The sequence below is a fragment of the Somniosus microcephalus genome, chromosome 2 (assembly GCF_052327205.1).
Source record: "Somniosus microcephalus isolate GS21.2 chromosome 2, FLI_Smic_1.0, whole genome shotgun sequence".
NCBI lineage: Eukaryota > Metazoa > Chordata > Chondrichthyes > Squaliformes > Somniosidae > Somniosus > Somniosus microcephalus.
Window position 1 is genome coordinate 247,855,109 of NC_140988.1, and position 25,950 is coordinate 247,881,058.

Consider the following 25,950-nt stretch of genomic DNA (forward strand, 5'->3'; position numbering starts at 1 on the left):
CAAGGCGCGAGGTGTTAAACACACATTTCTCCTTATTGTAGGTGAGGTTCAGCCGTTGGGCTGTACGGAGGAATTTCTCCAGATTCACGTCGTGGTCCTGCCGGTCGCGGCCGCAGATGGTGACGTTATCTAGGTAGGGGAATGTGGCCTGCAGTCCGTTCTGGTCAACCATCCGGTCCATCTCCCTTTGGAAGACCGAGACCCCGTTGGTGACACCGAAGGGGACCCTAAGGAAGTGGTATAGGCGCCCATTCGCCTCGAAGGCGGTGTACTGGCGGTCCTCGGGGTGGATAGGGAGTTGGTGGTAGGCCGACTTAAGGTCGATGGTCGAGAATACGCGGTATTGTGCAATCTGATTGACCATGTCAGATATGCGGGGAAGGGGGTATGCGTCCAGCTGGGTGTATCTGTTTATGGTCTGGCTGTAGTCGATGACCAGGCGATTTTTATCGCCGGTCTTAACGACCACGACCTGGGCACGCCAGGGGCTGTTGCTCCCCTCGATGATGCCCTCCTTCAGGAGACGCTGCACCTCAGAGCTAATGAAAGCTCTGTCCCCAGCGCTGTACCGCCTGCTCTTGGTAGCGACGGGTTTGCAGTCGGGGGTGAGGTTAGCGAACAGGGAAGGTGGCGGCACCTTGAGGGTGGATAGGCTGCAGGTGTTACGCGGTGGGCGGTTTAACCTTCGCTGGTTGTCGACTGTGAGTGGGGGGAGGGGTCCACCGTATGCTAGGGTTACACTTTGGAGGTGGGATTGGAAGTCCAGCCCTAGTAGGACGGCAGCGCAGAGCTGGGGGAGGACGAGGAGTTTAAAGTTTTTATACTCTGTACCCTTAACCGACAAGGTCACAGCACAGTAGCCGCTAATGTCCGTGGCGTGGGACCTCGATGCCATCGAGATTCGGTTGCGCGTTGGCAGGACAGGGAGGGAGTAGTGGCTCACCGTGTCTGGGTGGATGAAGCTCTCCGTGCTTCCGCTGTCGAACAGGCAGGTCGTGGCGTGGCCGTTTACTTTGATGTCCATCATCGACTTGGACAGGTGGTGTGGGCGGGCTTGATCCAGAGTGACGGAGGCTAGCGTGTAGGTAAGCGAGTCGTTGTCGTCTGCGGGCGAGGCGGTCGTCGGGTCCGGGGGCCCGGTGGCAGTCGGGCGTGGTGGGTAAAATGGCGTCTCCCACGAGGTAGGACAAAATGGCGGAGAAGATGGCTGCCCCCATAACTCACATGAGGCACTATTGGGGTCGGTTGCCTTGATCAAAGATGGCCGCCCCCATGACTCACGTGTGGGGATACTGGCCTCAGTTGCCATGAAAGAAGATGGCCGCCCCCACAGTTCGCATGAGGCACTGCTGGCCTCTGAAGATCCGCTCCTGCAGGCCTTAGAGAAATGGCCTTTCTTCCTGCAGGTTGTGCAGGTAGAGTTCCTGGCTGGGCAGCGCGACCTCGGGTGCTTCTCCTGGCCGCAAAAGAAGCAGCCGGCGGCCCGATCGCGGGTGCCCGATGTCGGAGCCGGTACCGGGGGTGGCGGGCCCGGTCGGGTCCGGGACGCCGACGCTGAGGTAGGTCCCGGGGGCGGCGCTGCGAAGGGTATTGCGGTAGGGGTCGGGCCCGAGTCCCAGGGTCGCGAGCAGTACCTGGAAAACGCCTCCTGGTCCTGATGGGCCACCTCCAGGGAGAGAGCGAGGGCTTCAGCTTTGTCCAGGTCGAGGTCTTTAGCTTCAAGCAGTCTTTGCCGTGAGTAGTCGGACCGTAGGCCTTTCACAAAGGCATCGCGGATATTATCTTCCGTATTTTCAACAGCCGTCACCGCTTTAAAGTCACAGTTCCTGCCGAGTGCTCTTAGCGCCCGTAAAAATTCAGCTACAGACTCTCCTGGCTGTTGCGGGCGGGATCTTAGGAGGTGCCTGGTGTACATGTAATTTACCGGGCTGCGGTACTGCTGTTTCAGTAGGTTGATAGCGGCCTCGTACGTAGTCGTGTCCTGTATGAGTGCGTATACTCTCGGGCTCGCTTGGGCGTTCAGAAGTCTTAGTTTGGATCTCTGCGGGGCGCCGGATTCTTCCAGGTAGGATTCGAAGCAGTCCAGCCAGTGTTTGAAGTTGAGGGCTGCGTTTGCTGCCTGTGGGTTTAGATCCAGGTACGGTGGTTTGAGGGCTTGCAGCCAAGCCGGCTGGTGTGGCTGTGCTTCTGGGAGGGCTTCTGGCTGGCCAGTAGTAGACATCTTTAAAATTTAGTCAATAAAATTGATATACCTATCAATTCATCCAATAAAAAGCGACGAGTTAGGAACGTAACTAAAGGTTTTTATTGACTAAATAACAGAGCCCACCCTCGTGGGTGATCGGGTCCAACAAGGAGGAATACCAGCCAGTCGACTACCTTTATACCTGGGCAGGTAGGTGGAGCCATGGGCGGAGTCGGAGGTGGTCAGCCCAGGTATAACAGCGCGACAAGAGGCGACCTCGTATCGTGATACAACAGTGATAACGGTGATAACAATACAACAGTGATAACTATAGTGTAACGATAAAAGTGGTTTACCACAGTGGGATACTTTGTAATTATTTCCCAGACATTTTTAACAAAATAAAGAAAGGACTTTCTGAGATGCTATAGTATCAAGTGTGGGTGAAGTTGGAAAAAAACAAGCCAACCATCAGATCCAGCCCCTACCCAGAAACGGTATTGCATAAAAGAGCCTCGATATCAAGAGAGGCCATATAGGCAAGGAACTGCCTTTTCTCTATCTGAACTCCGTGCCAATATCAACAAACAGCTAAACAGCTGTGTTTATCCAAATATGGAGTTTCTAAGTACAACCACCCCATGAAAGGTCACAACCAAAGCAGAGATGGAGTGCAATTCAATGGTTGGGAATGATTTTGATTGGGACTTCAAAACTTTTACATTAATTTCTAAATTAGATGATTGCCAACATAGAAATCCCATTGTATCATGATATTAATTTAAGCCTCTTTGCAAGTTGAGACTGTACAAAATATTGTCCTTACTCTGAAGGTTCTAAAGATCTGGAACAACATGGTGCCCTGCCAACATCAAAGCTGGATGTTAGCCGAAAGATGGTTTGTGCCTCACCACAAGGTGAACAACCCACGTTAGCCAATTAGGAGTGGTCCCATTCCTGTACCTGATGAGTTTCTTGGACATCCACGGTTTGCACTTTAGTTTCCAATTTCATACTAACTAACCCATGAGATCTCTTGTGTGGATACATCAAAACCATCCCTTGCTCAAGATCACTGCAGCATTGTAATCATTTGAGACCTAATTGCCAAGACAAAGGGTTGGCATTTCACTGGAAGGTTACAAAGTTCACACAGATGACGGTTATTGGAAATACACATGCAATTTGTAGAGCATAACTAAATATTTGGTGCAGGCACTAAAAAGTAGGCTTTAATTGGTTTTGACTAAAGTAACATGTCAAATAAACTACCAGGTTAGGCTGTGACATACACTGATCCACACTGATCCACAGCAGATTATTGAAGAAAACCCCAGAAATTTTTCCTATGGGTCAACCAGACTGGTGCTGATGACAGGAGAAAATAAAACGACCGAAAGACAGACTTCAGATCAAGGTTCTTACCCGAGGTCATACTGAGCCAAATATTAAACGGGAAACTGTCCTGCAGTTAATCCTCTGTTGGATGATATACTTGAAGCTTAATGCATATAAAGGAATAAATCAGAACATCTATTTCTAATTCTAGCATCATTTCGCTTTTGATCATAATTTATATCTATCTTATGGATTGTGGAGGAAGTGAAAGATGTAGAACAAGTCACTATTTTACTAAGGTTCACACTGGAATACACAAAATAACTTTTGCTGTGCAGGTTTGCTGGAAACAATTTAATTCTAATGAACAATGTGAAAAGTGATGGATATCTTGAGCTAATAAAAACAAGCAACCATACCTTATGTAAGTAAGAAACAAATTTGAAGCCTTTATTTACAAAAAGGTTTAAAAACAAATAATATCTTGTTTTTCCACATAATTGCTTTAAAAAAGGTCCATTAAGTTACAGTTCTGTAACATAATGAAAGAACAGAACACATTAATTACATTGTAGTCACATTGGTCTGGGGATTTTGACCTTTTGCCAAGCTCTTTGAAATCTAATAAGGACTGAATTCTGCAACATGCATTTGATGGTTTCAGGCAAGTTCCAGCTACAGTATTCACTAAAGGTCTTCCTGCTCAGCTGCTCTAGATGCATGCAGAATACAATGCATAAGACTCAATAATATATTACATGGTGTTTACAGCTCATATATATATATAATATATATATATATGTACTAAAGGGGTTGCATAGCAAGTCATGCTGCATCAAAACCAGCATCACTCTCAGTTGATATACGTATGAAATGCTACTCATGGAATTGCAATATTGTAAAAAGACAAAGTCTGCCTTTTCAAAGATTTTTAAAATTTCACCTTTTTTGATCCTACAGAAGTAAAATGTTAAATAAAACAGTAGTACTAAAGTGTTGATTATGAATTTTCATTAATTCCAGTTGTGTGTGGCAACAGCCACTTTGAAAGCACCAACAGCATTACAATCCAATTTTTACAATGCATGTCTGGCCTTGCACTGTACTAGTAGAGAAACAATTATCTACCTCTTCATAATCAAGGGCTTGAAACTCTGCAGACCAGCAACGCAAATCACTTAAAATAATTTTACCAGTTCTCAGCTAGGCCACAAGGTGTGGTATTCCACCACGGGAAAACCCGGTCTGTTTTCCCTCTTCTTGTGAATGTGTGCTTGCTGCCAGTTGATCTACAGGAACAACACAACCATGAGCAAAAGAGGAGTTGAAGCCTGGTTCTCCACTAGGTTGACAGGAAGGAGAGTTGAAAATAAAAACACTGGTTAAAATGTGATTAAATGACAAAATCTCTACTACTTCATTTTGAAAAGGGATTTGATGAAAGAAAACCTTCGTGAAGTTAAAAATTCCATGTAAATTGGACAGTGCCTTTTTAAACTTTTTCTGCTATAACTTTGGAGGAAGCCTAGCTTTGGCGTAACCGAGATGCTCCTGCACTGTTGTAATTAATTACTGCCACTGAGAATGAAAATATATCTTTTGTAATAAAGCAGAGCTTTCAAAAATCTCAGAACATTCTTCAGTTGAAAACAGGCTCATATTGCCATAAACAATATCGCATCACATACATAATCTGGCACTAATGACATCAGTGCTGAGGTGTGATAAGTATAAATTGTAAGTTTTTTTAAAACTGAAATTAAACTCATTCAAGTTTTATTTTATTACAACAATGCAGTTCAGAATGTACAAACAGATGTAGTAGCTGCAGCACTAAGTGTGTGAGATGCTGGTTTTGGTTCAGCTAGCTGCACTTTCGATATGTTAGAACTGTGTGTATGGGAGACACTCCCAGAAGAAACAGATGTTAAAAGGAAAAATTGTAAGGCAACACTTACAGGCGTCCTTCTTTAACTGCAGCAAATACAAGAGCTTCAGTAATATTGTTTGTTACCACAAACCAGTAGTGGAGATGCTGTCACACTAAGCCAGCAGGCACGGAAAATCCACAAACAGTAACTCAATGGTGTGAAGTAGTTCAAGTTTCTGGGCTTTCTTATCTCACTTGTGAGAACAAGAAGCAGCAAAATTCCCATAAAATAGAGGAACCAGTCACTCTCTAAAGTGCAAATTCGATGGTCCACAATCCTGAATAGCTAAAATTCCTGTTATTTTTATTTTAAGTGCCACATATTAGATAGGAATGGTAAATAACCAGTTGATACTTATTGCAAACTTTAAGAAGAGGGGAAAATAACTGCTTGAAAATTCATCCAGGTGGTTATTCTTCCCATTTTCTCCAGCAACCTTTCATAAAAAAAAATTTGCATTGGAACTAACTGGTCAAATTATACTTACATGGAGTTTGCTTACCAAGGCCAGAATGACCAAGATGTTGGCACAAATCTAGTGAACAGAAAGAACAGGGAAAGGAAGGAAACCTGAATGTCTGAGCAACTCAGACACAGATAAAAATTAGATCCAGTATATGTGGCCCAAAAAATTAATCTCCCCATTTCAGGTCAAGGCTGCTGTTTATTGGCTTCTTCTTCGTATGCATTTCCTGTGCCATTCTGAACATATGACGAGCCTGAGCCAAGACCATACAGATGGCCACAGTATTTGGCATCATCAATGTGATCCTCAAAGAACATCTGGAGGAAAAAACAAGGACAAACAAGAAAACAAATCAAAAATCAGGAAAATCACTACGAAGTAAAAGATTCTTCTAGACCAAATATGTTGGCTTCAATCTATTTTCAGCACCTTAGCATTCAGAGCACTGCGGCCAAATTAACTATTGTTTTGAGGATCAATAAGTTTTTAATTGTTCATCAGCCATTTCCTGTTCTGATCAACCTGATCACACCTCACCAATCACCGTGTTCTGGCTTTTTGCTTCCTAAAGGACAATTAAAACCCACTTTAAAAAAAAGTTACTCCCAAATCAATTATACAGATTTGTATGATTGATTCATGTTAGCTACTTATTATAACTTGCAGAGCCTACGACAAAAAAAAATTAGTAATCTAAAATGCAATTCTGATATTGATTTACACATATTCTGCCATAAAAGTAACTAGGACAATCATAAAACTCAGTCACCAAGAATAAATTGCATACATCTATTTTGGCATAGACTAAGCAATTGTTTGCTGTACTTTTAGCAGTTGCCCGAGTGTCTAATTCTGTATTTCCACCAATACATCACAATGGCAACTGAGCCAATACTAAAATATATTTTGTTTAAATCAAAAACATATCGTTTTGTTAAATTAGCTGAAAATTCACTAACTGATTTGCAAAAACATATCTGTTGCTGTTGACAACTTTCATAAAATTAGTTAAATTCAACTTGTGAAACAAAAATCTGAACTTGTCTAGAAAATGATGATTTCTAGAGTACATTGTGTTTGCACACTTGTAAAGGTGGCCATTTGTATAGAGGTATATTATTCACCTTCAGGTGCAACACTCATTATTCAACTGAAAGTTATATTCACATGCAGATGTAGATACCCAAATGAAAACCAATACATTTGTCTATGCAAATCATGGCACCTTCAAGCAGACTTCAGCACTTGGGCATAGAGACAACTTACACAGAAGAAAAGAATTCACCATTTCGCCACAAGTATGGAAAACAGTTACTATGGCTATGTATGAGCATTACACTATCACTACAAAAGTAAAATGTTTTTGTTCGAGCACCCAGAGGGGAAGTTACAAATTAAGGCCATTTACGCCTTTATGCATTTACGACTGCATGAATGCAGATCATTGCATCATCCGATTAATGAAGGCACCAATTTATTTATTTTTAGGAATTTCTATTGATTTTACATTGAATTAAATATTTTAACTTACACTTTCTGGTTTAGACTCTGCAAGTTTCAGTAAGGATTCTTCAATCTGATTGGTATGGGAGACACGCCATTGCTTGCCCTGTTCACACAGGTCCCAGATTCACTGTAGAGGGTGGCACGCTGTTTGGATTTCTAATAACCGCAAATCGCACTGCAAAAGCTCACAGAAAGTCTGTGGGCAAGTGGAAGTGTAATGAACAGCGAGCGCCGTTCATTTGCCGCTGACTGCTAAATCCGGGCCAATAAAACCAAAGTTTCACCGAGCCTTTTACTTTTTGTTAAAATTTGGTTGAAATTCTTGTAAGTTTGTTGTGCTCCCAAAAATGTCAACATTTTACAATGCTAGATGTGGAAATGGTTCACTAACCACCATATTTCTATCTACATTCTTAGCCCAAATGACAAGAACAAAAGGTCTCCAGACAACATGTATGCCTGTATATTCTCTCAGTGCAGACGGATGTTACATTTTTCCAGAATTTTCTATTTTTATTTTGGATATCGCATCATTCAGTTTTACTTTATATCTAAGAACTTTCTGTACTCATCATATGTAAACACCAATGTTCCCTGCAATTTTTTTGGGGTGCGCAGCTCTTTTAAGTGGCTACGCGGCCCATTCAAATTTTCACGCGCGGTTATTCCAAATGAAAAGCCGGCGAGCAGCCTGCACAGGAGCTCCAGACTGCTGCACAGCCGCGCAGCTTAAAGGGAACACTGGTCAACACCCATCATATGTGGATTCCACTCTTTGCCTCAATGTATTTAAAGGCTACTAATGTAAAAAGAAACCACTTTTTTCTAAACTATATGACTCAAACAATTGGGAAACATTCGTGGCCTTTTTCCAACAAATCTTGCCAAACTATTATTTCTTCACAGACGATGTCAGATTTTACAATTGCATTGAGCATAACTGCTATTTATCCAAGGGGTATATATTTGAAAAGAATTAGATTTACATAGGTAAACTTTTTTGACAGGACTACAGGTATCAATTGAGGCACTAAACATTTGTTTCCAAGCTATCACAGCATAAAGGACATTGCATTTAATAACAGAACATTACAAATACAAGTATTTATGTATTATTTTACTGAAATTAGAAACAAAGTACAGAATATACATGACACTTTATGATTAATTTTCCATCAATTCTGGATTGTACTTCTCAAATTAGAGAACCAGTCAAGGCAATAACCTTGACTTTAACACAATCATTTCAGACTTGGTTTCCTCCCACCAGCCTACACATAGGTCTTTCTTTTGTGCAGTTAAAACAAACAAGGAATGCACACATGGGAGAGTAATCTTCAAGGCCAATTCAATTTTTAGCCTCAAATTTAAAATCATTAGGCTTAGCAGTTGTTGAACTGTAGCAGTTAAACAACCCACATAAAATTAGAGTTCTTGTATGCAGAACATTCTTCCCATGAACTGGCACCATTTTTAAATACGACAAGGTCACAGAACCAAAGAAATAAACAGCCTACAGGATTCTAAGTGAAGGAGAGATTTGTTAATTTATGGAATAAATTGCCATCCAGCACAGTAAATGCTGACTTAGGTTGAAGTATTCAAAAATGAAATAAATTACACAGTGAGGGATATGGGTTTGGTTCTAATGCAGGAATTATCAGAAAATGGTCTGTCATTCTGAGCGAGGGCCTAAACAACAAATTTATCTGAATGGCTTTCTTTTTTTCCTCATCCCTACTTTGTTTTTAGATTACGGTCAGAAGAAAGCATGAAGTGAAAATTCAGAACTGTCTTTTACTATGGTATGGTACAGCATGACATCCCTAGAGTCTAGCCGGAGTGATTATTTGCACGGCTTTTAAACTCTACGCATGCGCGCCTGTTTGGTACTGCGCGTGTGCACTTGATCCAGTCGCGCATGTGTAATCAATCCTATTCGCGCATGCACAGTACCAAACGGTGCAGCGGCTGTGGCCTGCACCGCCACGCTTTCCTCGGTTCCGTGCGGAGAAGATCAGGGGATCGGGTGGGTGGGTGGGGGAAGAGAGGGGAGGGGATCGAAGGGGTAACCTTGGATCGGAAAAGAGGAACGATGCACAGAGGAGACCAATGAGGCAGTATTTCCAACAGCGGCAGAGGAAAAACAAAAAATCTGTGCAGCGACACAAGGGCGAAAAACTTTGACAGGCATCCTTGGTTGAATGGTGGGCATCCACGATTCAAAGTGGCCCTTCAGCAGTGCTGGTTTTCCAGGCTTACTATCTTAAGCAGCCATAACTGAGACCCAACAGGAGTTTGTAATCCCAGTCAGATCCACAATATCAGAGAGAGGGGGAAGGGAAGAGAGGAGGACAGGGGGGAAGGGAAGAGAAGAGAGGAGGACGGGGGGGGGGGGAGAAAGAGAAGAGAGGAGGACGGGGGGGGGGGGGAAGGGAAAAGAGAGGAGGACGGGGGGGTGGGAGGGAACAGAGGAGGACGGGGGGGAAGGGAAGAGAAGAGAGGAGGACGGGGGGGTGGGGAAGAGAGAGAGAGAGAGAGAGAGAGAGAGAGAGGGAGGACGGGGGGAAGGGAAGAGAAGAGAGGAGGACGGGGGGGGGAAGGGAAGAGAGGACGGGGGGAGAGAGAGGGAGGAGGACGGGGGGGCGAAAAAGAGAGGACGGGGGGAGAGGAGGACGGGGGGAAGGGAAGAGAGGAGGAGGGGGGGAGGAGAGTGAGGAGGACGGGGGGAGAGAGGAGAGAGGAAGGGTGGAGCTCGGAAGCGGGGGGGCGGAGCTCGGAAGCGGGGGGGCGGGAGCTCGGAAGCGGGGGGGCGGGAGCTCGGAAGCGGGGGGGGGGGAAGCTCGGAAGTGGGGGGGGGGGGGAGAAAGATCAGAGAGAGTGTATCGGGGGCGGTGGGGGAAGAGGAGGAGAGGGGAATTGAAGGAACCGGGGGAGGGAAGGGGATCAAAAGGAAGCTGCGGGGGCGGGGGGGGGGGCAGAACATGATCCAGGTCTAAAGGGGGGGATGGGGATGAGAGCAAGAACATGATCCAGATGGGTAGATAGATCACGTTCTTCCATCCCACTCCCACCCACTTAGCACCTGCACCACGTTTTCCCTCTCCTGCACCACCAAACCGCAGCGGTTCACGAACACTGCTCACTACCACCCTCTCAAGGGCAACTAGGGATGGGCAATAAATAAATAAAAAAATTTAAGTGAGTGTATTCGGTGTTGGTCCTACAACAGGCATGTTATATTTATGTGTTATTTGCCGGACTCGACTATTCCAATGTTCTCCTGGCCAGCCTCCCATCTTCCACCGTCAATGAACTTGAGCTCATCCAACACTCTGCTGTACGTATCCTAACACGCAGCAAGTCCTATTTACCCATCACCCCTGTGCTCATTAACCTACATTGGCTCATGGTCCACCAACAACGTTCCTACGAAACTGCCTGGAGGTCCCGTGCAGGTCGCTTACCGGCGTTTGAATTGGAGAATTTGTACATGTGGGAAATTTTGAATGGGCCGCGCCGCCCGTTAAAGGGACCATGGACCCAAAAAGAAAAATTAGGGGGAATATTGTCTACAAACACCTTGATTTTAAAATTCTCATCCTCATGTTAAAATCCCTCCATGGCCTCACCCCTTCCTATTGGAACTCGGCAGTGTGAGCACTGGGAGTGCTCCTAACCCAGGGAGGTGAGCCCTGTCTGTTTTCTGTAAGCAGTTGTGTTAGCACTGTGAGCTGTGGAGCCTGGCTGTCACAATGAATGGATCAAATTACACATTGCAAAGATCTTAATTACTTCAGCAGGCAGGATCAAATTATACATTCCAGACAAACTGTTGGGTGTGTCTTGTCCTCCAAGGGGACCAATCAGAAATTTGGTGTTGCAAACAGACATGATCAAGTCTAGCACACCTTATAAATGTGATTATCTTGGCTCAGTAGTAACATTTTCACAGAATCACAGAAACCCCACAGTGCAGATAGAGGCCATTTCGGCCCATCAAGCCTGCACCGACACATATTCCACCCTATCCCCGTAACCCCACGTATTTAATCCCCCTAACACTAAGGGTCAATTTATCATAGCCAATCAACCTAAACTGCCAGAGTTAGAAGGTCCAGGCCCACTCCACAATTTGAGCACATAATCTAGGCTGACATTTTAGTGCAGTACTGAGGGAATGCTGTATTGTCAAAGGTATCATCTTTCAGGTGAGATGTTAAACCGAGGTCCTGTCTTCATGTTTGGTTGGACGTAAAAGGTCCCTTGCCACTTTTCCCAAAGAGGAGCAGGGAGCTCTCCAATTGTCTTTCATTCCATAACATCTCATCATTAAATGAACCAGTAAACACTAAATGCTGCCTACCTGGGAGACAATACTGGATTATAGAGATATTAACCACTTACAAACAGATGATGTGTCTAGAAAAATACTCCAAAAGGACTCAAACAGATTTAACTTTTAAATGTTTTTAGTTGATATGCATACCTCTCGCATTTTGAAAAAGGCCATTCCTGTTAATAGTGAGTCTGAACCTGCTTGATGTTGTGGCCCAATTCGCTCCAACTCCAACTGTTCAGCTACTTCCTGTAAACCACCCTGCACAAACACAAATCTCATTTAGATTTTTTTAATATAACATACACAGTATTTAAAGCGAGCTGGGGTGAAAAACAAATATGAATAATTGCACTCAGAATATCTGAATGCCAGTGCAGCAAATTTCTATCTAGTGGCATCAATAATAGAAAAGTCTTAAAAAAGCACCATAGCAGATTGACCAAATCCAGGCCATTAGAATGGTATTATACATTTTTAAAAATTGTATCCATTGGGCTGCAGAAGACATGAGGATGGGGGTCTTTGGGGGAAAGTGTACAAAAATTAATTTACAAAATAAATTAAAACTCCAATTGTTCCAAGAGTTTAAAAAAAGTTAAAGGTTATTTTTTGCAATCAATTTTATAATAATAAAAATGACATATACTGACAGTGCAGTAAACCAATAACAACCTAAACAGTACCATAGCTGCATTGGGCCATAATGTTTCAGAAAACCATTGTCCTCTCAAAAATGTCCCTCTCAAACAAGAGATCTGGAGTGAAATCCGTTCTAGAATAATTTACTTGGAGCAGCTAATCCTTTGACACTAGCTATAATTATAAACAAAAATATGATTCCATTAATTGCCCACTCTCTCATTAACCAGGTCAGTTTTCCATATTAAAGATTACAGAAGTATGTGTTCTTACTTATGGTAGTACACTTATATTCCAGATGCTCAACCACTCAGGACTCTCTTGACTGTTGTCAGCAATAAGGTTTAGTAAATAAAAACAAAAAGTGTCAGTCAGGATCTAAAAAAGATGGATTAATGTTGTCTGTAGACCTTTCTCTTATTAGATGCCATCGGATAAGTTTTATTTCTATAATTTTCTGGTTTTATTTCAGATTTCCATAATTTGTAGTTTTTAAACTCAGCTGTAAAATTGTGTCAAGTATTCTCATTAGTTCAATTTTTAAGTTTCTGGTACTACAGGTTCACATCGCTGAAACAACATTTAGAGATGTGACAAGTGTAAGCTCTTTATTATGTTTAACCCAAGCTTAAAATATTTACCATATGATTCATTTTACTTTTACAAAATTATGGAGAACACACTATTTTAGCAGCAAGGGTTTTGTGGTGTCAGATATACTAAAGAACTTAACAATGAATAAGCTTGGTCATGAAGTTTGTAGGATTTCTTCAACAGCACCTCCCAAACCCACCACCTAGAAGGACAAGGGCAGCGGGCGCATGGGAACACCACCACCTGCAAGTTCCCCTGCAAGTCACACACCATCCTGACTTGGAAGTATATCGCTGTTCCTTTATCGTCGCTGTGCCAAAATCCCAGAACTCCCTCCCTAACAGCAGTGTGGGATTACCTACACCTCACAGACTGCAGCAGCTCAAGAAGGAGGCTGACCACCACCTTCTCGAGGGCAATTAGGGATGGGTAATAAATGCCGGCTTTGCCGGTGACGCCCACATCCCATAAATGAATAAAAATGTACACTCCTATTCCTCATTGGCCATACCCATCAAACATTTTCTCCCCTCAAAACAACCTTTCATAAGCACACAAATACTAATACTTCTGCAGTATTGAAAATCCTTAAATATAAAAAATATTCTCATGATTCAGTTTTAGATAAATTACAGCAATACCTTCAGATTTTTGCAGCTTTTCATGAGGTATTTCACATCATAAATTACAGGGAAGAACAACCGTAGGATCTCAAAGAAGTCTGGTTCTTCTTCAGGTAAATTGGAATTAGTGAGTATTTTGATCAAGTAGCCAAAGTCATACCCACTGTAATGAAACAACCACACTTCAATTATCAAAATCTCATCTTCAATGTTAACCGTTTAACAATGCATTCACAATGTTGCAATCTACAGATACTGAATGACAGGATGCAGGTTTACAGCTACAATTTTCCATACAGCAAGTTTCTGCCCTCTGCTACAGAGATGACCCTAGGTCTATTTCGTGCATCACTTAATGCTGGTTTCAGAGCATCAGTGGCCTTCCCACACACACATCTGTGGATGGCCAAGGAAAGGGAGTGGAAGAATACGCTTCCTTTTTTCCCCTAAAGTTATCAATGTCCTTTGAATGCTATAGCCATTCATAAATTTTGATAACAGTTGCTGTTGGTACTACACAGCTGTTCTCAACCAAGGTCACTCTCAGGAATTATGGGGTAATGTAATCCTGATATTGCAATCTAAAACCAATTAAAATCTCAATCCCATATATTTTACATTCCTACAATTCACAATAATTATCACACATATGCAATCAATACAATTATAGACATGTGAACATTGTGGGTCTACATATTGGCATTATAGTGCTTCCCTCCCCTGAGGAGCATGGTGTCGCCACTGGGTGGCCAGCACATCAGAATGGTGCATTCTCAACTTCCCAACAGGGCAACTGGTCATGGCCTGAACCCTGGATATGGTGTTTTCAAGGGTTAGATTATGAGGAAAGATTACATAAACTAGGCTTGTATTCCCTGGAATATAGATGATTAAGGGGTGTTTTGATTGAGGATTGTAGAATTTTGAAAGGAATAGATAGGGTAGAGAGAGAAACTTTTCCTGCTGGTGGGGGAAGTCTAGGACAAGGCCATACATGGGAGAAGTTAGGAAACACTTCTTCACACAAAGGGTGGTAGAATTGTGGAACTCTCCCACAAAAAGCAGTAGATGCCAGCACAATTAATAATTCTGAATCAGAGATAGTTAGATTTTTTTACTAGACAAGGGTATAAAAGGAGAAGGGGCCAAGGTGAGTGGATGGAGTTAAGATACAGATCAGTCATGATCTCACTGAATGGCAGAACAGGATCAAGGGGCTGAATGGCCTACTCCTCTTCCGATGTTCCTAGAATCATAGAAATTTACGTCACAGAAGGAGGCCATTCGGCCCATTGTGTCTGTGCCGGCTAAAAGAGAGCTATGCAGCCTAATCCTACTTTCCAGCTCCTGGTCCATAGCCTTGTAGGTTATGGAACTTCAAGTGCATATCCAAGTACTTTTTAAATGGGATGAGGGTTGAGGGTTTCTGCCTCTATCACCCTTTCAGGCAGTGAGTTCCAGACCCCTCTGGGTGAAAAAAGTTCTCTTCAACTCCCCTCTAATCCTTCTACCAATTACTTTAAATCTATACCCCCTGGTTATTGACCTCTCTGCTAAGGGATATAGGTCCTTCCTATCCACTCTATCTAGGCCCCTCATAATTTTATACACTTCAATTAAGTCTCCCCTCAGCCTCCTCAGTTCCAAAGGAAACAACCCCAGCCTATCCAATCTTTCCTTACAGCTAAAATTCACCAGTCCTGGCAACATCCTCGTAAATCTCCTCTGTACCCTCTCTAGTTCAATCACATCTTTCCTGTAATGTGGTGACCAGAGCTGTATGCAGTAATCTAGCTGTGGCCTAACTAGTGTTTTATACATAATAACAACAGAAAATGCTGGAAACACTCAGCAGGCCAGGCAGCATCCGTGGAGAGAGAAACAGAGTTAACGTTTCAGGTCCGTGACCCCTCGTCTGTAAAGTGTTTTATATAGTTCAAGCATAACCTCCCTGTTCTTGTATTCTATGCCTCGACTAATAAAGGAAAGTATCCCGAATGCTTTCTTAACCACCTCGTCTACCTGTCCTGCTATCTTCAGGGATAAGAACATAAGAAATAGGAGCAGGAGTAGGCCAATCGGCCCCTCGAGCCTGCTCCGCCATTTAATAAGATCATGGCTGATCTGATCCTAACCACCAATCTACTATCACAGAACCATCTCCTGAATCTAACAGAATTAGACACACGAAATAGGAGCAGGATCAGGCTACACGGCCCCTGGGCCCGCTACCCACAGGGCCATGTCCGATCCGAACCTAGACTCATGTCCAAATTCCTGCCCGCTCCCCGTAACCCTTAATTCCCTTTACTTCTAGGAAACTGTCTATTTCTGTTTTAAATTTATGTAATGATGTAGCTTCTACAGCTTTTTGGGGCAGCATATTCCATGGACCTACCACCCTCTGAGTGAAGTAGTTCCTCCTCATCTCAGTTTTGAAAGAGCAGCCCCTTATTCTAAGACTATGCCCCCTAGTTCTAGTTTCACCCATCATCGGGAACATCCTCCCCGCATCCACCCGATCCAACCCCTTCACAATCTTATATGTTTCAATAAGTCCAAGGTCCCTCTGTTCTTCTACACTTCTCTGTATCCTACCATTTATTGTGTATTCCCTTGTCTTGTTAACCCTCCCCAAATGCATTACCTCACACTTCTCCAGATTGAATTCCATTTGCCACGTTTCCACCCACCTGACCAGTCCATTGCTTTCTGCCTGCAGTCTACAGCTTTCTTCCTCACTACCAACCACACAACCAATTTTTGTATCATCTGCAAACTTCTTAATCATGCTCCCTACATTGAGGACTAAATCATTGATATATACCACAAAAAGCAAGGGACCTAGTACTGAGCCCTGTGGAACCCCACTGGAAACAGTCTTCCAGTCACAAAAGCACCCGTCAACCATTACCCTTTGCTTCCTGCCACTGAGCCAATTTTGGATCCAACCTGCCACTTTCCCTTGGATCCCATGGGCTTTAACTTTCCTGACCAGTCTGCCTTGTGGGACCTTGTCAAAAACCTTGCTAAAATCTATGTAGACTACATCAAACGACTTAGCTTTATTTACCCTCCTCAAAAAATTCAATCAAGTTAGTCAGGCACGACCTTCCCTTAACAAATCCATGACTGTCCTTGATTAATCCGTGCCTTTCTAAATGACGATTAATACTGTCCCTTAGAATTTTTTCCAATAATTTGCTCACCACCATGGTTAGGCCGACTGGCCTGTAATAACTCGGTCTATCCCTTTCTCCCTTTTTAAACAACGGTACAACATTAGTTCTTTAATACTACCAAAATAACTGCTGATATGGCCGCCTTCTTGTACTGCAAACAGGGAAATTATGCGTGGTCCATCCATAGAAGCCATCCCAGAAGGTAGACCCCCAGAAGGTCTACCACCTGATGGCTTTTTATCTTCAGCTCATTTGCAGGTCTTTGCAAAGATTCAAATGATAAAACTGAGCATGACAGATCAGACTAATTTGAATGGTACACTTTACTCCTATGTGCTGGGTATCCTCTACAACCTGTAACATCCAAAGTTATCCATAAAGTCCTCCACTATGGGAGGGGAATTCTGCTTCTTATTATGGAATTAATAAAATCTGACCAGACAAAAATTGCAGTGTCTTCTAATATGAAAATCTTGCCCAATGAATGGAATAACAGCCGACCTTCACCTTCACTTTTAAGATTCACTGAGTAAATACTATATGGTTTGTTAAGTTCTGACATTAGGACTGCTCCTCTGTGGGTACATGGTTCTTTGCTGTGCAGTGAAAACAGCGAGGCAACTTCATGGTCTCGCCCCTCCCTATCTCTAACCTCCTCCAGCCTTACAACCCTCCGAGATCTCTGCGCTCTTCCAATTCTGGCCCCTTGAGCATCCCCGATTTTAAATCGCTCCACCATTATTGGCCGTGCCTTCAGGTGCCTAGGCCCTAAGCTCTGGAATTCCCTCCATAGACCTCTCCGCCTCGCTTTCCTCCTTTAAGCCTACCTCTTTGACCAAGCTATTGGTCATCGGTCCCAGTATCTCACGTGGCTAGGCGTCAAATTTTGTTCGATAAAGCTCGAGAAGTGCCTTGGGATGTTTTACTACATAGATGCTTAGTTGTTGTTGCATCAGCTGTCTTTCTTAGCTTATTTCCATGATCCCCAGCACCAAAACACTTGTCAGTGAACAATCAGGTTATGACAACAATGCTTAATAAAATAACAAAAATTATTCCAAGTAAGCTGTCTTGTAAATAGTTGAGAGAAACCCTAGAAATTGCCACAGCGTAACTACTAGCTAGAATCTCCAAATAGTCCTTTCCTCTCAAACATGCCTATATAATCCCATGTATGCCCAGCTATGCATGAATGTACAATTCCTAGATAGATCAGATAGTCTACTAGTACCCATCTACTCAAAAAAAAAGTTTTTAAAGTGTTGACTCAATTATATATCCCTGAACTACCCATTGAAATATTATTCCTCCTTAAACACCTTTTTTGTATTTCAACATGCTGCACCATTCAATTCTCATACAGTCACGGTTACATTTGCCAAGTTCAAAAATGCTCCGCTTATAGAGCCTCAATCTTGGACATTTTGATTTGTGTTATTTTTCCTACATTGCATCGGTATGAATAATAAATTTTAGCCTGTTGAGAACACTAAACTGTACAGAAACCTATAAAGTATCAATTGTGATAGCTATATGCAAATTCAACAATTAAAATGGACTAAATTAATATTTACTTGTTGAGAGATAATAGTTTCCGACAAGAGAGAGTATATAAGTGAATCTCCTGTGGCATTGTTCAAAATAAGTTGGACAATGCATTATTTTATAAGGGCAGGAGCTTAACATCAGATACTGCACAATGTTTGAAATTGCTAAGGTGAAGCAGGGTCCCTTTAAGGCCACAAAATTATTTAAATAGGTCAGAATTTAATTGTTTGATGAAATTGTGCAGGCGAGGACAAAGTTTAATTGCCTTTCAGCCTGCAAATCAGAACCCAGGATGAAATGTCTGGCAAAAACAAGTGATTGCCAAGGTTATTTTAAAAATCAGTCTACAGACATTCCGACTCATGTTAGTGAGGTATTCTCTGTTGATTTCTTTCTCTAAACAATTCAAATAACTTGTTTTTAAAAAGATGTAAAATTGTTGGAAGAAATTTGCAGATGATTCTGTAACGAAAGTGTTAATCAGAGTAACAGCAGAAGTTTGCTATTGGCTTGGAGTGATTTAATACTGCAGTTGTGTTAATTTTTAACCATTGTTTGTTAAGTAGGGAAGTATGATTCTTAAACTGTAATTTCTTAAAATAACTAATTGATGTTACAATTGTACAACTACATGGCAATTCCAAGATGGTGACCACTGATCTTTTGAACTGGGACTGACACTTACAGCACTGGCAGGTTTTTAATATGAAGTAATCACCTGCTTAATGAGATAAGTTCATTGGGAACGTGCCAATGTGTGTTGATCTCAAGTTTGAGAGAACTGTAGCACTGATCTGTAGCTGCAAGAACACTAGTTAATCCTGCAAAAGAAAACATCTGCGTAAAACATTAACTTTTTAATTAAGGTCTCTGTAGGATATGATGACCAGCTTAGTGATTAGGGGATACAGAACCAAAGACAGACTTATAGTTAACAGTTTCACTTGGTCAAACAGCAATTAAATGTAACAGGAAAGGTATAAATGGTAACAAAATAAGGAGATATACTGATCTCATGAGCTCAATGGAAAAGGAGCTAGTTAGTGGGGGATTTAACTTGTTGACTGAGTTATCGATAAGGTATACTTATTAGTTTTTCCTTAAAAGGAATTGTTTTTAACATGGTATAATTAGATACTGCTGATGGTCACATAGCAAGGGTAAAAGAAAGATATAAAAAGTGGTGAATTGTACCAAGAATATGGATTTGAAGGGTTTGACTAACCTAAATACTGAGCTCAGATCTGTAATGCGTTTTGAGTCCCCAACCATCAGATGTGGTTTAAGTACTATATAAGATTAGGTTTATGTTTAAGTACCATTGCAAGTACTATATACTTAATATAAATCTGTGAACGTTGAACTTTAACATTTCAAGACCTTATTGATTCTGAGGGATAGGTAGAACATCTAAATCATAAATAAATGAATTATCTAAAAATCCAATCAGCTACAAAAAAATTGCCAAGAATAAATTGCCTATAATTAAGTGCAACAAGTGTGAGCAGGAAGTACGTGTAAACAGGAAATGCAAACAGTGCCATTTAAGAAAGTCAGCTAGTCATTTAATGCTGAATGCTTCTGACCTTGAATCTGAAATTTCAGGGGGTTTTCCAATTTCCAAAGGTCCATCAAAAAAGAGCAATTGATCTCTAATTGGCCTAAAGCTGTGCTTACTTAACAATTGTTAGACTTTCTGGCCTTAAACTGGCAGTTTCAATTTAGCCACAGAATATATTGTGCATTATATACTATAACATTCCTGTCCTTATAAAACAACATACCATTTGACTCACCATCAACTACATATTTAAAAAAAATGCATATGATGCACACTTCCTGTCCACAAACCTTACTTCCCATCAGTATAATTTCATAAAATCATACAGCACAGGAGGCCACCATTTGGCTCTTTGAAAGAACTATCCAATTAGTCCCACTCCCCTGCTCTTACCCCATAACTCTGCAAATGTTTCCTTTTCAATTATATATTCAATTCCTTTTTGAAAGTTCGACTGAATCTGCTTCAACAATCCGTTCAAGTAGTGCATTCCAGATCATTACAATTTGTCGCGTTAAAAAAATCCGTCATCTCCCCTCTGGTTCTTTTGGCAATTGTTTTAAATCTGTGTGCTCTGGTTACCAACCCTCCTGTCAGTGGAAACAGTTTTTCCCCATCTACTCTATCAAAACCCTTCACCATTTTGAACACCTCTATTAAATCTCCCCTTAACCTTCTCTGCTTTAAGGAGAACAACCCCAGCTTCTCTAGTCTCTCCACATAACTGGAGTCCTTCATCCCTGGTACCATTCTCCTAAATCTCCTCTGCAACCTATCCAAAGACTTGACATCCTTCCTAAGTTGTGGTGCCCAGAATTGTACACAATACTCTAGTTGAGGCTTAACCAATGATTTATAAAGGTTTAGCATAACTTATTTTCTTTTGTACTTTATGCCCCAATTTATAAAGCCCAGGATACCATATGCTTTTTAACAGCCTTATCAACTTATCCTGCCACCTTCAAAGATTTGTGGATGTGAACCCCCAGGTTTCCCTGTTCGTGCACCCATATTTTGTAAAGTATCCATTTATTTTAATATATGTGATCTCAAATGAACATAATACAGCAGAAGATAAATAATACACTGCCATTCATTAAAAAATAACATAAGAAAAGCCTGGGATAAGAAAATCCCATTTGGCTCCCTGAAACTCATCTCTCTTGTGCCCTAAATTTCCCAGCTAAAACTGCATTTTTAATGCTCCTAATGCTTATCTGAATAGAAATCTTGATTTTTCAAACTGTGGTGAACAATGTGTATTGGTTACTCACCTATGGAATGAAAGCCACTTGACTCCTTCACATAATACAACGCCAGATGTCATAAGAACTTCTGCAAAATACATTGTATCAATCCCTTCCTCCTCATGTTTTTTAAACTGGATACCAGATGTTGTAAGGAGCTCTATCGAGTCTTGAGCATACATGTCCTCTCTAAAATAAACAGGAAAAATGTAAAAGGAAAACAAAAACATAAGCAAGAGTATCTGTTACAATACAACCCATATAAAAACAGTATAATGAACTTAGGTCAAAGTTGCATTATGTAATACATTTTATGGCCAAACTGCACACTTTTCAAAAAGTTTAAATTAGGACAAAAATATTTTTTGCTCACAATCACACCTTTCATCGATTCATTTATTTTGCATCTGATGATGAGAATTTCATTAATTTAATACTAACCAAAATGTTTATGCATAGTAGAATCCTGCCCTACCAAAGTGGTCTGAAGAACACGGACTACAACCAACTGGTTACTGATCTTACTGGAGACAGGATATTCTGGTGTACATATTTTTCCACAACTGCCTTCCAAGACACTCCATGATCAACATTCAACAACAAGTTCCAACTTAACTTTTAGTAGCAAACAACTGATAGGTCTGCAGATCTTGACCCAAATTCTTAGGAGTCCTCTGAAAGACTTCACAAATTTTATGATCTTTCGGGAGTGGATCCTTGTCAAGGGGTATTTATGCATTTGTACATCATATACCAAAACAATTCTCTGAACATTTTTTTATTAAATTACCACACTAAGTAAAGTGACTTTTCAGCTGCGGCATTTTTTCTCACCAACGGCAAACTATTTCTAGTCCTTGATAAAGTTACCGAGTTAATATGAAATATATTTTAAATTCCTTAATACAGTCATGTGTGAAATAAGTGCAAACAAAAACTTGTAATCCACATATATTAAAAATATTATATTTGGAGTCATAGTCATAACGGCACAGGAGGCCGCCATTTGGCCCATCGAGTCCGTGCCAACTCTGTAGAGCAATCCAGTCAGTCCCATTCCCCCGCTCTATCCCCGTAGCCCTGCAATTTTATTTCCCTCAAGTGCCTATCCAGTCTCCTTGAAAACATTGATCGTCTTCGTTTCCACCACTTCCATCGGCAGCGAATTCCAGATCATCCTTAATTAGCTTAAACCTCTCCAAGTGCCCGTTAATTTTTTCCTCGATTATTGTTTCTAAAACTTTACCCACCACTGATGTTAAACTGACTGACCTGTAGTTACTAGAATTATCCTTACACCCGTTCTTGAACAATGGTGTCATATTTGCCACTTTCCAATCCTCAGGCACCTCCCCCGCATCTAGGGAAGATTGGAAAATTATGGCAAGCGCTTTCGCTATCTCCTCCCCCAATTCCCTTAGCAACCTGGAATGCAAGCCACCTGGACCAGGCGACTTATCCACTCTTAGCATACCCAGCCTTTCTAGTACATCCTGTCCATCAATTTTCACCCCTTCCATTGTTTCGACCTTGTCCACTTTTACCGATATTTTGTCAGCATCCACCTCCTCAGTAAGCACCGATACAAAGTACTCTGAGTATTCGAGCCTTGCCCTGCGCCTTTAAGCATATATCGCCTTCTTTGTCCCCAATAGGCCCCACCCCGCCTCTTACTACCCGCTTACTGTTTACATGCTAGTAGAAGATTTCCTTTTATGTTAACCACCATTCTACTCTCATATTCTCTCTTTGCCAGTCTTATTTTCATCTTCACATCCCCTCTCAACTTATTGTATTTGGTCTGGTTCTCCCTTGAAGAATTCACCTGACATGCCTCATACACTCTTATTTTGTTTCATCATCTTCTCAATCGCCCTCGTCATCCAACGAGCCCTTGCTTTGGTTCCCTTACCCTTCCCTCATATTGGAATGTACTTAGCACATCTCCTCCTTAAAGATCACCCATTGTTCCGTTACAGTTTTTCCTGTCAGTCTTTGGTTCCATTTTACCTTGGTTAGACCCTTTTGCATCCCATTGAAGTTAGTCCTATTCCAGTTTAGAAGTTCCACTCTAGGTTTTTCCTTGCTCCTCTCCATTGCTAATCTAAATCTGATGATACGATGATCACTCGTACCCAAGTGTTCTCCCACAGACACTTGGTCGACCTGGCCCACCTCATTCCCCAGCACCAGATCCAGCAATGCCTCCTTCCTAGTTGGGCCAAGAACATACTGGTGAAGGAAATTCTCCTGAACACATTTCAGAAATTCCTCCCCCTCCTTTCCCTTTACCCTAGCATTATCCCAATCGATATTTGGGTAAAGTCCCCCAATATCACCACTCCATAGCTCTTGCATATCTCTGCGATTTCCTTGCAGATTTGCTCCTCTACCTCCTTCGCACTATTTGGAGGCCTATAGAATACCCTCAATAGCATGATCATACCCTTTTTGCTCCTCAACTCTAACCAAACAGATTCTGTCCTTGTCCCCTCAAGAACATTCTCCCTTTCCAACACTACAATGTCTTCCTTAATCAGCACTGCCACCCCACCTCCCTTTTTTCCTTCCCCATCTTTTCTGAACACCTTGTACCCTTGAATATTAAATGCCCAGTCCTCACCGCTTTTAAGCCACGTTTCCGTTATTGCCACAAGGCTAATTGTGCTTGTAGTTCACCAATTGTATTCGCCACATTTTGTGCGTTTATGTACATGCATTCTGAACCCATTTTTGAATTTTTCGTAGTCTTTCTTAGTCTGCTCCTATCTAATATGGTACTACTTCCGCCTCCAATACTGCTTTCTTCTCCAGTACTATCCAACAAACTCACTCTTTTATGCACCTTATTCCTCCTTTCTACTCCTATATGCTGGTGCCCATCCCCCTGCCAAGCTAGTTTAAACCCTCCACAACAGCACTAGCAAACCTCCCTGCGGGAATATTGGCCCCGGCTCCGTTGAGGTGTAACCCATCCGGCTTGTACAGGTCCCACCTTCCCCAGAAATGGTCCCAATGCATCAGGAATCTAAAGCCCTCCCTCCTGCACCATCTCTCCAGCCACACATTCATCTGTTCTATCCTCCTATTCCTGCACTCACTAGCACGTGGCACCAGGAGTAATCCGGAGATTACTACCTTGGAGGTCCTGCTTTTTAATCTCTTTCCTAGCTCCCTATAGTCTGCCTGCAGGACCTCATCCCTATGTCGTTGGTACAGATATGGACAATGACCTCTGGCTGTTCACCCTCCCCCGTCAGTGTCCTGCAGGCGCTCAGTGACATCCTTGACCCTGGCACCAGGAAGGCAACATACCATCCTGGAGTCACGCCTGCGGCTGCAGAAACTCCTATCTATTCCCCTAACTAATGAATCCCCCATCACTATTGCTCTTCCACTCTTCTTCGTCCCCTCCCTCCCTGTGCAGCTGAGCCACCCGTGGTGCAGTGGCCTTGGCTCTGGCTGCTCTCCCTAGAGGAACCATCACCCCCACCAGTTTCCAGAACTGTGAACCAGTTAGCGAGCAAGATGCACTTTGGGGATTTCTGCCCTACCTGCCTGGTGGTCCTCCTTTGTCTGGTGGTCACCCATTCCCTCTTTGCCTGCACATTGAGGCTGTGAGGTGACCACATCTAGAAACGTGCTTTCCAAGTATTTCTCAGCCTCGCGGATGCACTGTAGTGGCTCAAGCTCTGAAACCCGGAGCTCCAGTTGCTGTAGCTGGCGACACTTTCTACACACGTGGTCATCCAGGCTACACACGTGGTCGTCCAGGCTACACGAAGCATCCAGGATTTCCCACATGGCACAGGATGTGCAAATCACGGGACTGAACTGCCCTGCCATACCTCTATTTAATAGACTATGGAGGCAATTTAGCAGAAATAAACTTAAAATTTAACAAGAAACACTCAACAGCTACCCACCAATCAGCACTTCCTCTATTAGATAGGCTATGAACTACTTAGCAGAAATATACTCAAAACAGAACAAAAAAAAACTTACCACAAATACTCACCCGATACTCACCTCCCAGCCGCCTTGTGCCAGCAACTCCCATGTGATTTGTTTTTTTTTCTCGGTTTGTTGCTCAGCCGCTCCGCTCTGCTCCCGCTCTTTGTAAACAACCGCTCCGGCTCTTTGTAAACAGCCGCTCCGCTCTGCTCCCGCTCTTTGTAAACAGCCGCTCCGCTCTGCTCCCGCTCTTTGTAAACAGCCGCTCCGCTCTGCTCTGCTCTTTGTAAACAGCCGCTCTGGCTCCGCTCTGCTCCCGCTCTTTGTAAACAACCGCTCCGCTCCGGCTCTTTGTAAACAGCCGCTCCGCTCTGCTCTGCTCTTTGTAAACAACCGCTCCGCTCCGGCTCTTTGTAAACAGCCGCTCCGGCTCCGCTCTGCTCCCGCTCTTTGTAAACAGCTGCTCCGCTCTGCTCCCGCTCTTTGTAAACAGCCGCTCCGCTCTGCTCCCGCTCTTTGTAAACAACCGCTCCGCTCCGGCTCTTTGTAAACAGCCGCTCCGCTCTGCTCCCGCTCTTTGTAAACAGCCGCTCCGCTCTGCTCCCGCTCTTTGTAAACAACCGCTCCGCTCCGGCTCTTTGTAAACAGCCGCTCCGCTCTGCTCCCGCTTTGTAAACAGCCGCTCTGCTCCCGCTCTTTGTAAACAGCCGCTCCGCTCTGCTCCCGCTCTTTGTAAACAGCCGCTCTGCTCCCGCCCTTTGTAAACAGCCGCTCCGCTCTGCTCTGCTCTTTGTAAACAACCGCTCTGCTCCCGCTCTTTGTAAACAGCCGCTC

General features: G+C 42.8%; 1 protein-coding gene across 3 annotated transcripts in view; it reads right to left on the reverse strand.

The window, feature by feature from the left end:
- Positions 1 to 3,952: 3,952 nt before the first annotated feature.
- LOC147123317 (CCR4-NOT transcription complex subunit 7) overlaps positions 3,953 to 25,950 on the reverse strand; it is a 50,406-nt gene continuing 28,408 nt past the window's right edge. For 2 of the 3 annotated variants that reach the window (XM_085970725.1, XM_085970736.1), the window contains 4 exons: positions 21,190 to 21,351; positions 13,643 to 13,787; positions 11,916 to 12,026; positions 3,953 to 6,237 (listed from right to left, as the gene is read on the reverse strand). In XM_085970725.1, coding sequence (XP_085826851.1) covers positions 6,106 to 6,237; positions 11,916 to 12,026; positions 13,643 to 13,787; positions 21,190 to 21,351 — 550 coding nt within the window. In that variant the 3' untranslated portion in view covers positions 3,953 to 6,105. The other variant, XM_085970746.1, reaches the window with a different exon arrangement.